Source organism: Achroia grisella, unplaced genomic scaffold (genome assembly GCF_030625045.1).
Source record: "Achroia grisella isolate CSIRO2021 unplaced genomic scaffold, CSIRO_AGI_Agris_v1 utg770, whole genome shotgun sequence".
In the NCBI taxonomy this organism is placed as follows: Eukaryota; Metazoa; Arthropoda; class Insecta; order Lepidoptera; family Pyralidae; genus Achroia; species Achroia grisella.
In genome coordinates this window covers 2,008,718-2,025,788 of record NW_026713016.1, presented here as the reverse complement: position 1 = coordinate 2,025,788, position 17,071 = coordinate 2,008,718, and the positions used below count along the sequence as shown (strand labels likewise).

The 17,071-nt window shown below is 30.4% G+C and overlaps 1 protein-coding gene across 1 annotated transcript in view; it reads left to right on the top strand.

Annotated features, from left to right (window-relative positions):
• LOC131850449 (tachykinin-like peptides receptor 99D) overlaps nucleotides 1-17,071 on the top strand; it is a 138,694-nt gene that overhangs the window by 112,077 nt on the left and 9,546 nt on the right. The window contains exons 4-6 of the mRNA XM_059200668.1: nucleotides 850-1,024; nucleotides 6,039-6,194; nucleotides 14,637-14,696. Coding sequence (XP_059056651.1) covers nucleotides 850-1,024; nucleotides 6,039-6,194; nucleotides 14,637-14,696 — 391 coding nt within the window. The remainder of the gene's footprint in view (nucleotides 1-849; nucleotides 1,025-6,038; nucleotides 6,195-14,636; nucleotides 14,697-17,071) is intronic.

Here is a 17,071-nt window from a genome sequence, read left to right as displayed (position 1 = left end):
TACGAGGAAATGAACATACGACCATCGGAAGAGAGGCGAGGTGCAAAACCGATAGACCGGCGAGGCCTTCGTGTCTTTTTATAATGAAACGACTCATTTGTTTATTCTAAAAAGCTGTTAATTTGAAATTCCAGACACTTCATTTTTATTTATTTCTATAGGTACATTAAATAAAGTAATAAATTAATAAAGTAAAAACATATGCATACCACATAAGTATAAAAACTTAAAAAGTGGGTACTACTTAATAAATGTTAGACTACTTAATAAATAATAAAAGCAATGTATAGTATAATTTCATATTAAGACCAGAGATATGCATTGTATAAAGTCGTCTGCGTCTACTCTAATAACCCTCTTTCTCACATATTTCAGCCGCCAAGCAGCTTGATTTATAAGATGTGTTTCTTGATTTGTATGATGATTAAATAGCACGATCGAAACACAGACTTATCACACGAAGAATGAGTAAGAAAATTGCGTAAAAAAAGTAACTCGTAAATAAATGTTATACAGAAATATTTTTTTAGGAATTTTATATGAATATGTACCGCCATATGCTATGTTAAGCTATGTTAACATAAATAGATGAATAGTAAATTCATAAATAGATGAATAACCGAGTACTGAAAATGGTTGAGATAAAGTAGTGATATTACGGGGTACGGAGGCAGGACATCTTAAGTTCTTCAGAATGATAACGCATTAATGGTATATATGCTAAGGTTGCCTCTTACTCAGGTGAACCTTATCTTAGGTAATTAACATTTCAATTCCATAAAAGTAAAAAGTAACTTATTTTATAGGCTTTTAAGTCTATTTTACATATTTCTTTTGTTTTGTCCACAGTCAACCTGTCCGTGGCAGACGCAATGGTGTCAACCCTAAACGTGACGTTTAATTTCACGTACATGCTCTATTCGGATTGGCCGTTTGGACACTTCTACTGCAAGTTCTGTCAATTTATAGCTGTGCTTAGCATATCGGCATCAGTGTTCACTCTCATGGCTATAAGTATAGACAGGTGAGTTTACAAGTGTATATATTTCGTTCAACAAATAAATAATCCAGTGTTAATCAAATTAGTATTTAAATTACGTAGCTGAAGCAAATATTAATATAAGTTTACCGTAAAAACAACCAATTAAAAGTTGGTAAAGATATCGCGTAGGTAAATATATTTTTATAGCATAGAGAACAAACGAGCTTGCCGCTCACCAGATGGAAAGTGATTACCGCCGCCCTTGAGTACCCACAACATCAGGGGAATTGCAAGTGCATTGCCGGCCTTTTAAGAATGAATAAGCTCTTTTCTTAAAGGTTTCACTATCGTATTTTCTGGAGAAACGCACGGTGGAGAACCGCCATTTATCCAGTCGATCAGGAAGTTATTTTATGCTAGTGCGATGGTGAAATTCAGCAGCTAGTATTAATTCGAACAATTCTTCAAAAGAATCGCCGTGATATCGGCGGTAGAAAATGTGTATAAGTAATATTACATGTGTGTAGTTAATATTTATAACATAACTATATAAAAATGTATAGATGTTTTCCATGTTTGTAACATAATCAGATTTAAATCACAGAAAGGATCTCAATGAAATTTGTAAGATATCTAAAGCATAGTGTTAATAAATAGGATATACTTTATATAGATTGACGTGAATAAAACCACAGCGATACCATTAATTCATTAATATTAACTTCTATAAAGTCATAAGGAGATAAATATAATAAATATCATACAGACTTTCAGCTTTATTAACATAAGTAATAATTTATATAGTCAACGTTTAATATAACATCAGCATACACATTTAACCCCTATTTTATCCTTTTTGGAGCAAAAATCCTTCCAACGGGCATCTACATCGTAAAATAAAATTTTTCGCCAATATTCCCGTTTATAGCTTCAGCGGTTTCAGCTCGGCGCAGATGAATGTGGCAACATCACTCTTCTATACACATAGTTGTATATTTTGGGAAAGATTATCTAAATAACAAATTGGGGTATCGTAATTCTACCCATCTAAATTTACAAACAGAAATAAATACCCGACCGCCTCTACATTTACTACTACATAAACAATTTATATTATTTGCATTTTGCAATCCTATGTGTTGAGTTTTTGAATATAATTTTATTAACTTAAAAAAATAAAATGATGTAGGTCTATACTTTTTGCACCAATCACAATCTTTATGATTATATCTTATTAATATTATAAACGCGAAAGTTTGTAAGTATGGAAGAACAGACGGATGTTTGTTACTCTTGCACGCAAAACTATAGAACGGATTTTGAAGAAACTTTAGAGTAATATAGCTTTTACTTCAAAATAACACATAGGCTATAAATTTCATGTGGGCACAGCTAGTATAAAGATAAATATTCTTTTAAAGTAACATTTTTCCAAAAAATCATCGTAATAATTTCAGTGGTAGTAGTTTGTATCAGTTACATAAAAACTTGGTACCTAACGTAGTAGTTACGCGTAATTAAAAGAATAATAATTCAAAAATTTGTAAAACAATAATTCTCTAAACTAAAAATGAAATACCGACAATGGGATTTCTATACGATACGTTTATAATGATGCTGACTGCGGTTTTCTTATAATTACATATAATTATTATTCGATATTTATTTACCTGTACCTTCTGTAAGAGATTGCAATAATATCTTTTTTTTTTCTTTGTACTCAATAAAGAGTTATTACTATTTATTGAATATTCCAGTATCTTAACATTAACAATCGTTGCGATACAAAGGTTGATATTCATCTTAAATTTAATATACTGTTACAACCTTTATTCGAAAATGCCTTCATGCCTACTATTACGGTACAGTGGTCATCGCTTCAAATGAGTATGTATATAAAAAACACATACATATGTACAGGGGCGGATCTACCTATGAGCTTTATGGTCTGCAGCCCTGGGCCCCGTGGATACAAAGGGCCCTCAGACCCCACTGAAAATAATAGGCGATATTTAAATTAAAAAATCTATAATATTAAAAAATCTAACATAAGGTTGATAACCTGAGATTAATCAACCCATGGGTGTGCGCGTCTATGGAACGGAATGGGGAATTCACTGTCGCTTCTTTCTGGTCTGTATATTTTTTTAGTTGAGTAATATAATTGGGTAGGCTCTAAGTTTTAGCCAAGGGATCCACAAATTCACGATCCACCCCTGCATATGTACCTATATATTATCGCCATTTTTTTCTTACTTCTTATAGTTTTTATCTTATTAACACTATATTAATAATATATACTTTAATTCATTAACCAACCTTAGTACGTTTTACTTCATTTGTTTTTTATATTATTTTTCAAGAGTAATAAAGAAAAATTGTAACCCACTGACGAATCGTGGCGCCATCTAGTTCAAAACTAAACACAGACTGTAATATAAGTACTGGACATGATACCCCTTAGATACTTACACTATCTCTTCACCATTAGATGGACAATATGATGTGCAAACAGCACATAGTATATTAAATTATCAAAAGGTATAAGGCAAAATAACATTGAAAATAAATAAAATAGTGTATAATTTTTATTATACATATTGCGTTGCATTTATAACTACATTGAAATACCATTTTATATTGTGTTATTATATAAAAAAATTGTGTATTTAATAAAAAAAGTTTCAGTTTCTTTTGTGGCATCTGCGATACAATTGGAGTATTTACAAGCTTTTGTTTTTATTGGTCCAATGTTTACTACCATTGTACACTGACTCACTGTGGCAGTAAACAATCCACTTGTATATTTTTTATGTGAAATAACAAACAGCCTGATTGAATTATTAATGACTAATTTTGCCATCAGGTGAGCATGATGGTAAAATTAGTCATTAATAATCCAAGCAAAAATCCAGGGCCGACGAAGACCGAGCATGCCCCGCACGTCATGGCTAAAGAACTTAAGACGGTGGTTCATTACCACCAGATCCCTGTTCAGAACAGCGGTGGGTAAAGTTAGGATCACCATTATGTTTGCCAACCGCCAGTAGAAGATGGCACATAAAGAAGAAGAAGATGATAAAAGCCAACCGTGACCTATATGGGTATATACATGAAGAGCATCACGGTCTTCATCATGTGACACCTTTCGTACCCATCATACATTCTGAAGACCCTAAGATGTCGTGCCTGCATACCCTGTAATTTCACTGCCAAATATCACCTTTTAACCAAAATAGAAAAATAAAATTATTGGAATTAATGATGTTTCTAAATTTAGTCGATGAATTTTACTCTTAATATTAGATAATCGACGATTGAAATATAAATACTTATATACAAATATCTCATTTATTTATATAACATAAACTATATGTTATGAAATCTGTGCTCTAAAAACAAATATTTTTCACCACAATGAAAAATCGGAAAAAAAATTAATAAAATAAAACTGATTTGCGTAACTGACTACAAACGTGCTAAAAGAATAAACGACTTTTGAATTTAAAATTGACCGAAATAGCAAAAATAAACATGAAAACTAAAATTAAAATATGCAAGGATCATCAAAATCGTTTCTGATATTGTGACAGTATCGCGTAATATACAATTTAAAAATAATATCAGAATTGAAAACTACATTCATTTTTAAAATAACTTAGAAATACACATAACGAGTGTACTGCGAAGCCTGAAATGATAATAACTCAGTTTATTACTTGGTCTGAGAGTGAAAAACATTAATACTCTACTATAATCAAAGGTAACAGGGATATTTTCTCATAAAAATGAGTATAAGGAAAAGGTTTTTTTCAGGAGTCCGTAAATGGCACGTGACGTTATGTTATATGTGTCCTTAAATACAATCATTTACCATCAGGCAAGCTATTTGCTTGATATATTAAAATTAATTACCTACCATTTTTTCCGTAAATACAAATAGTCGTACTCATGAAGACAAAAGTTTGTGACGTACAAGGAATCGAACCCGCGACCATAGGAAATAAGACGGTGTGCTAAACCGCAAGACCACTGAGGCCATCAATAAAGGAATATATAAAAGTAACTGACTCGATTACATATCATAATTACTGTTAAATTTGGAAAGAATGGCTAACTACAAGGACTTAAATCTCATACGTATAATATTTCACTGGACTGACCATCGCTAGATATACTGTTGTTAGCGCTGTTAGAAATACATATTTATTATTGTCCCTAAAAAATGTAAGTTGGTATTTCTTCCTTTAATAATATGGCACGGAATTATTAGATCTCCAACCCTATTCTATTCTTAGGTACCTATACATCTTTTTACCAATAAATTACTAGGAATTTTTCCAATAAAACTTTGTATAAGAGTGCATTATCTGTTCTTGGGGTTGAGTCGAAATTGAACCCTTTTCATATAAGATTATAAATAGATTCGCTTACCTACGTCAACATTATTTTTATCCACTTTAAAAGAAGAAGCCCCTGAATTCGTAATTGAAAGAATTGTGACCTAGTGGTTACCTATTAGAACTATTATTTAAACTTAACACCCGAAAGTTCAAATCAGGCCACAAGTAAAAAAAAATTAGTATGAACTAATATTTTTTACATTTGCTCTCCGATCATGAAAATATCCATAAACAAACTATAACATACCCTCCCCGATCCCTGTCCTATGTAAGAACCTAGTACCTAAACACCTCAGAAGGAAATTTATTCCATAATCTGATATACGTGGGAGGAACTCGTCATTTTCAGGTACTCGTCATTCACGTAATTTTCAGGGTGTGAATGTGAATTCCATGTCTATGGCGAGAGGTATAATGGTAGAAAGTACATAACAACATACGAAAGTACATTTTTACTCATCATCTTCTGCTATTCCTTATCCCATATTGTTTGAGGTCGGCATATTATAGTTTTTTTTTTCGATTCATCCAAGTTCGCAGTCATCTTATTGACGTATCAAATCATTTTTAACATAGTCCATCTCTGTTTCGCCGATCGTCTGTCCTTATAACAATTGGAGATTTTTAGTATATCACTAATATTTTTTTGGCAGGTATGTGGCTATAATGAGTCCACTGCGACCACGTCTCGGCAAGCGAGCAACACTAGGTATTGCAGCGGCTATCTGGGCAGGTAGCTCTGTGATCAGCAGCCCCAACCTCATATATTTCACCACAGAAACAACCACACTGCCAGATGGAAACACCAGGTAACATAGAAACGATATCTTTTACGCTTAAAAAATATGATAATCTACTACTATTACTCTACCAAGTAGATAGAGTAATAGTAAATACTAACTAGAATGCTTGTACCATTCAAATATACTAACTCGAAGTAAGTAGGTAGTTACGATATATACTGTATTTATTTTAATTATTCATCCAGATCCTTTTATGTTATTAAACACATTAACTTAAAAACTATTACAACATATATACACAAACGTATTTGTTTAAAATACTTTTAGGTATTTTTATCTGAATTCATTATTTTTTTCAATTACATTAGTTATTACTTAAATATTTTATTATATTGTCATCATTAGTAATAACCAATTAAATTTCCACTGTGGGACACTGATTATAAAACTTAAACTGCTACAACCACTATGGCCAGGCGACATAAAGCGTCTTCCATGCATGCTTGCCTTCTGTTACACTCTCGAGTATATATTTTTTATGTATTTTTACGTTATGATAACAAATATTCTTCATACAAATTTCTAAAAATGATCACCTGAGGTACAGGTATAATATATGTTATATGATTTAAACATGTTATATAAAGATCATTCAAGATATATAACGATTCAATTCGTAACTATTAGTCAGCACTGTAGATCATTCTGTGAACTCAATAAATTTAGGCTTCCAAGAAATTACTCTCAAAATTAATAGCCAGTAGGTATCGTTTAAACTGCGAGAGAAATGGTCCTTTTCGCTTTGGTGCACAAACAGACAAACCTAACACAAACGGGTAAAAGTCAACCTCGCTTTATCTTCGTGAATTTCACTGTTTACAAACGCTTCCTCATCTGTTAAGTCAAATACAACTAATCCTAACTTTATTACATAAACTGCCAACTTCAAACTCGTTAGTGGTCAACCAATAATTTAAGGTTCCCAGGAATAATAAGTTAACAGTAATAATAATAACCTTAGACGATTCACACAGCTCCGTCTTCTCTCAAGCTAAGCATACATATATACACTATAAATAGGAAAACACCCAGACCAATACAAACAATTCCACTCACGCATCGTACAAGAAATCGAACCCATAATCATCGGAAGTAAGGTGATATGCTAAATCGCCGAAACACCGTTACCGTCAATTTGTCACATAATTTCAAGTTAATACCAAAGTTTTTCATCTTCACTGTATTTAGAACTACATTTAAAAAATAATAATTCATATTTGAGCTGCACTGCTAAATTCTTAAGAATTAGTAAAACTCGTTATAATATAAAAAAATATTTCATTAATATCACAATACAATACTTTTAATATAATTTTTCATTCAGTCCATAGTTCCTTTTGTGTTATTTAACTTTATTTTTAAATTGGTTTGCATAATAAAAATGTGCATGAACTATTCACAGTAATTCAAGTACAATAACTAATTTAAACTATCGCTATGAATAATATCAAACTAGTTTTAATATTATAGGTTATTTACCTACCAGTAGCATGTGCTACTGCTAATCTAATACTAGACAAATATATGCTATGAGCTATAGGGAATAACGATTTTTAAATCACCTTCATTGTCTATAAAAGTCATTGACACAACTTATATAAATAGAAACCATCCCGTATAATAATCTCTATTTAAAACATTATTTTTAAGCAGTTTTGCATAGTCATTTTGTAGTTAAACTACTACATTTGGAATGCAAATTCAACTACGCAGAATGACTAACAAAATTTTGCTGGTACTGTTTTCAGTCAAAAGTTATACAAGTTCACATGTTTATGATTTTGTACGACTACAAACGAAACAACATATTAGACATACTAATTATTAAAATCAATCAGTCATATCGACTATATCAACCCAATCATGTGACTAATCCAATCTAATAGAACTAATGGGATGTATCCAGTCAAGTTCATTATTACAAATTTAAATAAGAAAAGAACCTCTAATATTTAATTCTAACGCTAAGATTTTTTTTAAATTCAGTTGTGTCTTATCTGTTTTTCTAAGTCTATAGAAGACGGATGGTGCAAGGAAAAAAACGCTAAAAACGTGAAACACTAACATTAACTACACTAACTACATGAAAGAAATATATTACTTATATAATTTAATTTATTACAATTTTCTTTACGGGATATGTTCCGTTGGGACATGGCAGTGAACTTATAAGATTCAAAAGCACGTTACAAAAAAAAATACAATATATTCTATGATGCTCGTGATGTAAATAGGCTATATATAGGCGATATCACTTCATCAGGGTGTTTTGTCAGCTTGTTTTTCATTCCAATATCATAAAATGTAACCTGCAATTTAGTCTAGAAAGACCTCTAAAAGGACCACATCGTTTACTATAAGACGTATAATATTTTGTGTAGACAAATGGTTGTTTGTAAAATAAAACCCGTGCTAAGAGGCTAAAATACTTTGGGGGCAAGCGTAAAACTTTTACGACTGCATCGTTAGGATGTTATCGTCCAGCTTCTATATACCAGGTTATTGTTCGACCAATATCTGCTTTAAAAGTGAACATTCAGGTTTCTGGTTGCTCGCCATACTACAAAGGTACGCCAAGGAGCCCTAATGTTATAACACCTTTTATTTTCATAAGATTATGCAAGTATAAACTCTAGATAATTAATTTCTTATTGTAATAGAAATAGAAGTAATATTATTGAAATAAACTTAAAATGAACACTTGAAAATTCACATTTTTTTATTCTACCACCCATTCGGAAGCAACAAATGAAATGAACAAGAAACTTGTGTTACTCTTTCAATAAATGTTATTCAGCTTTATATTTTTAAGATTTTCTGTAAATACAAACTGCCTAATAGTAAAAGTGATAGACAGGATAATGCAATTTTTTCTTGTATGTACAAATACTTTCATAACTTTGAATAACACACACAGTGCTGTGTATTCCCAAATTAAACATAACTTGTAATATAACGACTCATTATATAAATAGTATTTTTAATAATTTAGATAGAGATAGAGTATATTAATAGAGGTTTATTTTAATTTGTTTTTATAGCACGAAGATGGCTCTCAAGCCCATCTGATGGGAAATGGTTACCGTAGTCTATGAACGCCTGAAACAGCAGTGATGTTACGCGGTGTCGACCCTTAAGAAACTGGATATTGTATATAATCGTATGCATAGTTACTTTTGTGGTACTTGTTTCAACTTCTTTGTAAGCTGAGTGAGACATGGTAGTGAAATTATCTACATTGCATAAAATCTTAGTTCTTCGGATTAACAACGCATGAAGGGTACTGTCGTCTATCGTCAATTGATGACGTAACTGGCATGGTCTCTTCAAATATATAGCCGACAATTACCACTTACCATCAAGTAGATCGTCAGCTTGTTTAGCACTCTTTAATCATTCATGTTTTAAGAGCCACGCTCTTGCAGGTAGAGCTCTTGACACAATTCTATTTACACACCAAAATCTTATTAATATTATACAAACAATATTATATAAACAAAAGTTTGTAATTATGTATGGATAGATGGATTTTTGGTTGTTACTTTTTCACGCAAAAACTACTGAATGGACCTTGATGAAACGTTACAATAATATAGCTTATACATCGTAATAACACATAGCCTATAAATTTCATACGGAAGAAACCACAGCTAAAAAATGCTCTGACCAAAACAAACGGAAAAAATCATGAAAATAAATTCTTGTATCGAATCTACCATCTGTAAGTGAATCGATATGATAAACAGGTAGACCATAGACAATAAACTCAAGGCAGATAATATAAGAGTTCGTTGGATATTAAAATGTAGAAATAGAAATAATCTTTATTCAAATAAACTCATTCTATATGCACTTTTGAATATCATATTTTGACCTAGGTCAATATTTTAATGCCTTCATCGCGTTAGTGAGCAAGAAACTTGTGTGTTGCTTTAACTTTCAGATATATTTTATATTCTGACCGACAATCAACATAGAAATCGCTGCATATTATTAGTATTATCGATTGAAGTATTATTTAGAACCTACAAAAACATTATTATCGTTAACGAATTCTTCAATTTTATAGTAAACCCAGTAAAAATGTTTTATAAAAATCTTTTTGTTGCCCATTTATAACAGATGGTATTTTATTTATAAAACATACATTTCCATAAAACGAATTATTTATTTATATTTTCTAAAATCAGTTTGTTATTGTTACTTTTTAAAAAATATTATAAGTATGATGTCTTTTTTTTTAATAATTGATGTATATAATACATGTCATATTTATACTTAACAAGTACATATATTAATGTACAAATGGCCCTATTTTCCGTAAAATTATTGTTATATCAGCTGACCTGCGCAAACAAAATACCATACGACATAATCAAACCTAAAGTAACAGTTATCATTATATTTCATTCAATTTAAGTAATATTTTTTAAAATTATAGTTTATGTGTTATTTTGATGTAATCTAAGTTATATTAGAAATACAGTATCATCAAAATCCGTTCATTGTCCAACATGATTTTTGAATCTGAAACATTGGTAGTAAATTTGATACATTTATTTTATCCATCCATAGTAACATATTTTCCGTAAATATTTTAAAACATAAGAAAGAGCATTTACTACGTCCAAATCATCAATATTCGATTGACTTTAAAAATGAAGTATCATCAGCAAACAGAACTATGTCAGCTATCTTTTCTACCATATAAGGAAGATCATTTTTATAGCGAAAATAATGGTTAATTACCTGAGGAACATCATTTTTACTGTCATTCACTTTATTAATTTCGACAACTTGCATTCTATTATTTAGATAGAGATTTCATCATGCTTTGTATTCATATCTAATACCGTTATGTTCACACTCAAAATATATAACGCAATCAAATGCTTTTAAAGATACAAAATACACCGATGCATCCTGAATATCCCAAGAATCAAATATATATTTAATGAGAACTACACCGGCATCAGTAGTTGATTTACCGGCCGTGAAACCAAATTGTCGACTATGAAGCAGTTTATTTACTTTAAAGTGTTGCAGCATTTGATTGAGCATAATTTTTTCAAACACTTTACTCAATACTGGTAAGATAGATATAGGTATAATTACCTACCACAGTTTTTCTCCTGACTTAAAGAGTGGAGTTATTTTGCTATGTTTCATTAAATTGGGAAAAACACCATCAGAAATACATTGTTGGATATTAAAATGTCCAAAGAAATTCCGATTGCAAACAAAGAATTCTATATGCAGGTGGTTTGGTTATCTATGACCTAGGTCCAATATTTTACGCCTCTCGCGTTAGTGCGAATGGACTTTAACTTTCAGATATATTTTATATTCTGACCGTGTAGACAGCTGTGCATATTATTAGTATTACTCGATTGAAGTATTATAGAACCTATTAACGATACAAGCAAGACTGTAAACCCAGTAAAAATGTAATAAAAACTTTATGTTGCCCAACAATGTAATTTTATTTATAAAACATACATTTCGTGAAAGTTATTTATTTATATTTTCTAGGTTCTTATTATTGTCTTTTTAAAAAATATTATAAGTATGATGTGTCTTTTTTTTTTAATAATTGATGTCTCATAATACATGTCATATTTATACTTAACAAGTACATATATTATGTACAAATTTCCTATTTTCCGAAATTTATTGTTAACTAGCTGACCTGCGCAACTTCGTCTGCTTCAAACCTACTTAACAGTTATCATTATATTTCATTCAATTTAAGTAATATTTTTTAAAATTATAGTTTATGTGTTATTTTGATGTATAAGTTATATTAGTGTAAAGTTTCATCAAAATCCGTTCACTAGTTTTTGCGTGAAACAGTAACAAACATCCATCCATCCATCCATACTCACAATCTTTCGGGTTTATATTGTTAGTAACATAGTAACATTGTACATAGACAATATTCCTAAATCTTTAAAAATCAGCAGTAGTGCTTCGTAATAAGTCTTCTTTGATTAGGGATGACTTTTTATAGCGCCATTAATGGTTAATTACCTACTCGATCATTTTTACTGTCATTCACTTTATTAAGGAAAACTAGGGCGGTCTGCAGTGACAGAGATCCCTGTATTACAGTAGTAATGAGATCGTTATTTTACACACTCAAGATATATACTCAAATGATGGTAATGTTATAAAGATGGAATATAATATAAATAAAAATAGAAATAACGATAATAGAAGCACTTTCGCATAGACTTTTTTTTACTCTAACACTTATTCGGATTGCTAGTTTAGCACAAGAAGATTAAGTATTAAGTAACTTGCCTGTTGCTCAGGGACTTCCGTATTGATGTTTTGTGTTACATAAACTAAAAAAATACTGGAACCATTTTTAAAAATTCTTACACCTCTACAAAGCTATGTTATCAGCGAGTAATATGATCTATATTTTAGTAAAAAAAAATAGTTTACTCTAATTGCACTACTGTGAAATCGAGGCGGGTCACGAGCCCATACCGCATATAACATAATATTACTGACTATTGGCAATGCTTAAATGCAATCTAATACAGATAAATATGAAATTTAGTAAACTTATAGGAATACCTTTTCTAGACCCATTATTTCATTCTTAATAATTTTATTTTAAACAGATTATGTTTATGAAAAAATAGATTTGTATTTTGAATGTTTGCACAATCACGAAGAATTACAATACCGATACCAATGACGCCATCTATATCGTATTCGTTCCAAGCAAAAAAATCCGTTATTGAATGATGCCCTACTGCCTAACCATAGCATACTAATATTATAAAGACGAATGATTTAATTTTTTGTATTGAATCAAAAAATATTTGTCTGGTTTTTTATAAATAATTTCACATATAGAAAGTTATTTCATCATATTCAGTACAAATTATTATAACATACACAGCCAGTATATACATCTAATAGTAACATAGATAAAATATTCCTGCCTATGCGTATAGAAGATACAGTAGTAATAATATAGAAAATATACAGGTATTAATACGATTCCGGGTTTTGGAGTGAATCACAAAAACATACACTAACTCACTAACTACTTAGAACAGACACGCATTTAAATAAAGTAAATTATGCCGTAATTGAATCTACTTTATGTTTCTGTTTCAACGTAAATAAAACCCAATTTATATTACGAAATGACTCGTTTCGTTTTTTTTATGTAATTGGAATGCTAAACAAGCTTACTTACCTGGTGGTAAATGGTAAGCCTCGATTATATATACATGAACAGCACGATGGTCACGCGTCATCATGTGACACTCGTGGTATATCTCAGACATTGTCGTTCCGGAAGACTACGATGTTACGCCGTCATGTTCTGCAATTTCACTGGCTTATTGCCTCATCTTTCAATCAAGGTGTTAAGAAACTAAAATAAGTGAGACTGAGATACTCTTTAAGACGACTTTTTACAAAGTCTACCGCCGCGGCGCCGTATAAAATTATTCAAGGAAAGTAAATAAATATCTTTATTTTCTCCAGCGTAAGTTTAAGTTGAAAACTTCCTATCCGATATGGTAATTACGCCATTCTATTTAACTATAAAATGGAATTTAAATTCCATTAAACTCAGCCAGTCCATTAATTTATTAAAATACTGCAATGTTGTACATACAATCATTCTGTGCACTTAACTAAATGAAAGTTAACTACATTGTTCAGTAAAAGTTTAGAAGTACTTAATTGCAACATATGTACCCAGAGCGACATTGTTGAAAATTAAACTAATCACCTAACTAAATGAACGATGTTCGGGAAATGTTTGTTTGTTAAATTAAGAGATACTATTTTACTTATGAAGATTGCTAATAGACAGAAAATTTATTATAGGAATTGCGAAATTTATGCTAGTAGCGCAGTCTACCTCTCAACGTTTAAGATATAGTGATTATCTAGTATTGCTGAATAGAAGAATTACTATTAAACATTTTACATTCTAAATACATATTTAAGGAATTCATCAATCGAGCTGTCACCCGTGAGCTCTTCTGTATTTTTTTAGATAAACCTATGTACGCCCTCGTCATGCCATATAGAAAAATAAAAAAAACAGGCATAGATTTTCGCAATTATAATACATATTATGATGATAACTTTAAAGCTTATCTATAAGAATAATCATCTGTAATCCTACAGAAACATCTGACGGATGACATACAAAATAATAAGAAAAATATTTTATTATCAAGGAATAGTATAACACATACACATTAAATATATGTGTGTGTATATACAAATAAAATAAATTACTATATGTGTAATATATTACTAAAGATCTAAAATATTCATTTAAAATATTTTTAAATGGTTATAAATTATTTTGTACTCTCGCTTTCCATTGTAGGTATTCACTGTTTTTCAAAAAACTTTTGCTCTGAGTTATCTTTGTATGATAATTACATTTAATTCTCTTTTCAGACGAGTTTGCTTCCCAGAGTGGCCTGATGGAATAACGACGAGATCTCAACTTGAGTACATGTGAGTAATTTGTCTTCCTAAAAATATATCTAAATATTTTAAACGCAGATTGTCAAAAATACTCAACATTAAGCCACCAAGCTACATTCTAAACACTTGTCGCAATATGGGTGTAGATTAAATCATTGTCGGAATTTGATTATTAATAGAGGAGGTTGTAAAGCTTCCAGTGGCAGTGCTATAAAGAGTAACTTTGCAGCATCTATACATGTAAATAAAATTGGAATGTCTGCTTGTAATATTGAAATAACCGTTTTTACTACATGCATTCATATGCATATAAATAGGGTACATACACCAAAATAACATTATTTACAATTTTTGTCTATCTGTCTGTCAGCCTGTATGTTTCATCTAATCTCTGAAATAGCTGGTCCGATTTTGACGAGACTTTTATTGGCAGGTAGCTGATGTAATAGGGAGTAAACTTAGGCTATTTCGATTTTAGAAAAATAAACTTAAATTCCACGCGGACGAAGACGCGGGCACAGCTAGTAATAAATATAACTCAAAGATTTACTAAAATATTTTAATTTTCGAAAGTATTCGCCATTTCATTTCTTCGATATAGATTATTATATTATTTTCTGAGAATCAAATAGATATTAAATGGAAATTTCTTCAAATTGATGACATTTAATTAACAATATCTATCTTTTTATTGTGTTAGTGAAAGTCTCTTTCGAATGTCTAATCAGTAACCTTGTTTTGTAATATCATTAAATATATTCTTATATTTATATACTGAAAAAAAAAATATTTCAGCACTAAGCCCACCTTGATATATTTATACACATATGTATAGTATATATACATATTGTACTAGTCTTAAAACGAAACTATACTTTATTTGTATTAGTAAATAAAGTATATCTTATGTACATATATTTTCGTTTAAGTTTCGATCTCATCACATCCGAAAATCAGTCTGCAGACGTAAATTTAGATATTCAGCGATCGAGATACCAGTTTATAACCCATTGGTCTATATAACTTGGCTCTGCAGTTTTTTTAATAATTTATCTTTGCATGCTACGTCACTCATATCACGTGATAAAAAAGTTATATGCTCAGCCATCAAAAATGGCGCGTTTCGAGTAAATTTTAACTTAGATTATATGTCGTAAAGTTACGGTCGCAGATAGAATACGTAATATTCAAATTATAACAACGCACCTTTTTATAATCCTAACAACTAATTTGTATGTGTTTTGTGTATTGTGTGTTTTGCACTACCCAAAGATTGTCTGGAAGAGATTGCTTTAAGACCGATTTTTGTATATCTATATGTACACGACCTTTGTGGTCTAGCACACCGCTTTACTTCCGATGGTCGCGGGGTCGATTCCTCGCACGGCACAAACACTTGTATTCAACAGTATGTTTAATTAATATAATTATTGTCTGTATCGGTCTGGGTATTTTATAATAATATATATAATATATTAAGTATGTATTTAGAAAAAATAAAATATCTAAGTATTTATGTCAGATGTTTAGTACCCATAAAACAAGCTCTGCATATCGTGGGACTAGATGGCGCTATGTTAATTGTCCAGGATTATTTATTTATTATATCGCTTGTCTCTGTAATTCTTGTGTAACAAGAAATACATATTCAAGAGACATATATATGCAACAAAGAGTTTACAAATAAATAAATATATGATATGTACATCTACTTTATGATTATAATTGCGAAAGTGTGACTGCCCGTCCATTTAAATGAATGTTAGAAAATAAGTAAAAAAATCTAAATATAAATGTGAGAAGATATATTGTATCACGAGTGTAGATGTGCTATTATTATTTGTATATAAACACTAATCAATTATAAAACTTATATTATAGCATAATGATCCAAAACAATTTATCATCCATCGCGCCATCTAGTCCCAAACAAAGTAGTGAGTTATGACAAAATTATTCATTTTCTCACATTAATTCAAGATTTCAGACTTTTAATATTATCTTGCAATATCTTGTAGACATTTTACACTAAAACATACATAAAAACACTAAAGTGCAACATCAAAATCATTTTTAATTTGGTGATGATTTCTGCATACGACAATTTTTTACTATTATATTCTTTATTTTTAGATTTTTATTGTTTACGTAAAAAACACCTTTAATTGTGAACAGCATTATTCACAATCTAGAATATACTATAACGGTAATTGTAACTATAAAGAATTGCTATTTTTAATTAATACTACTGAGTGTCATGTCTCCATAGCCACTACTTCACTGTCGTATGAGCTGTATGCTTGCAAAAACACGAATAATATGACATCTACTTATATAGTCTCCTCAAGTCCTCTACCAAGAGTTGAAGAGTCTTTTAAAAAGAATACTGTTCTGTACTCCTGAAG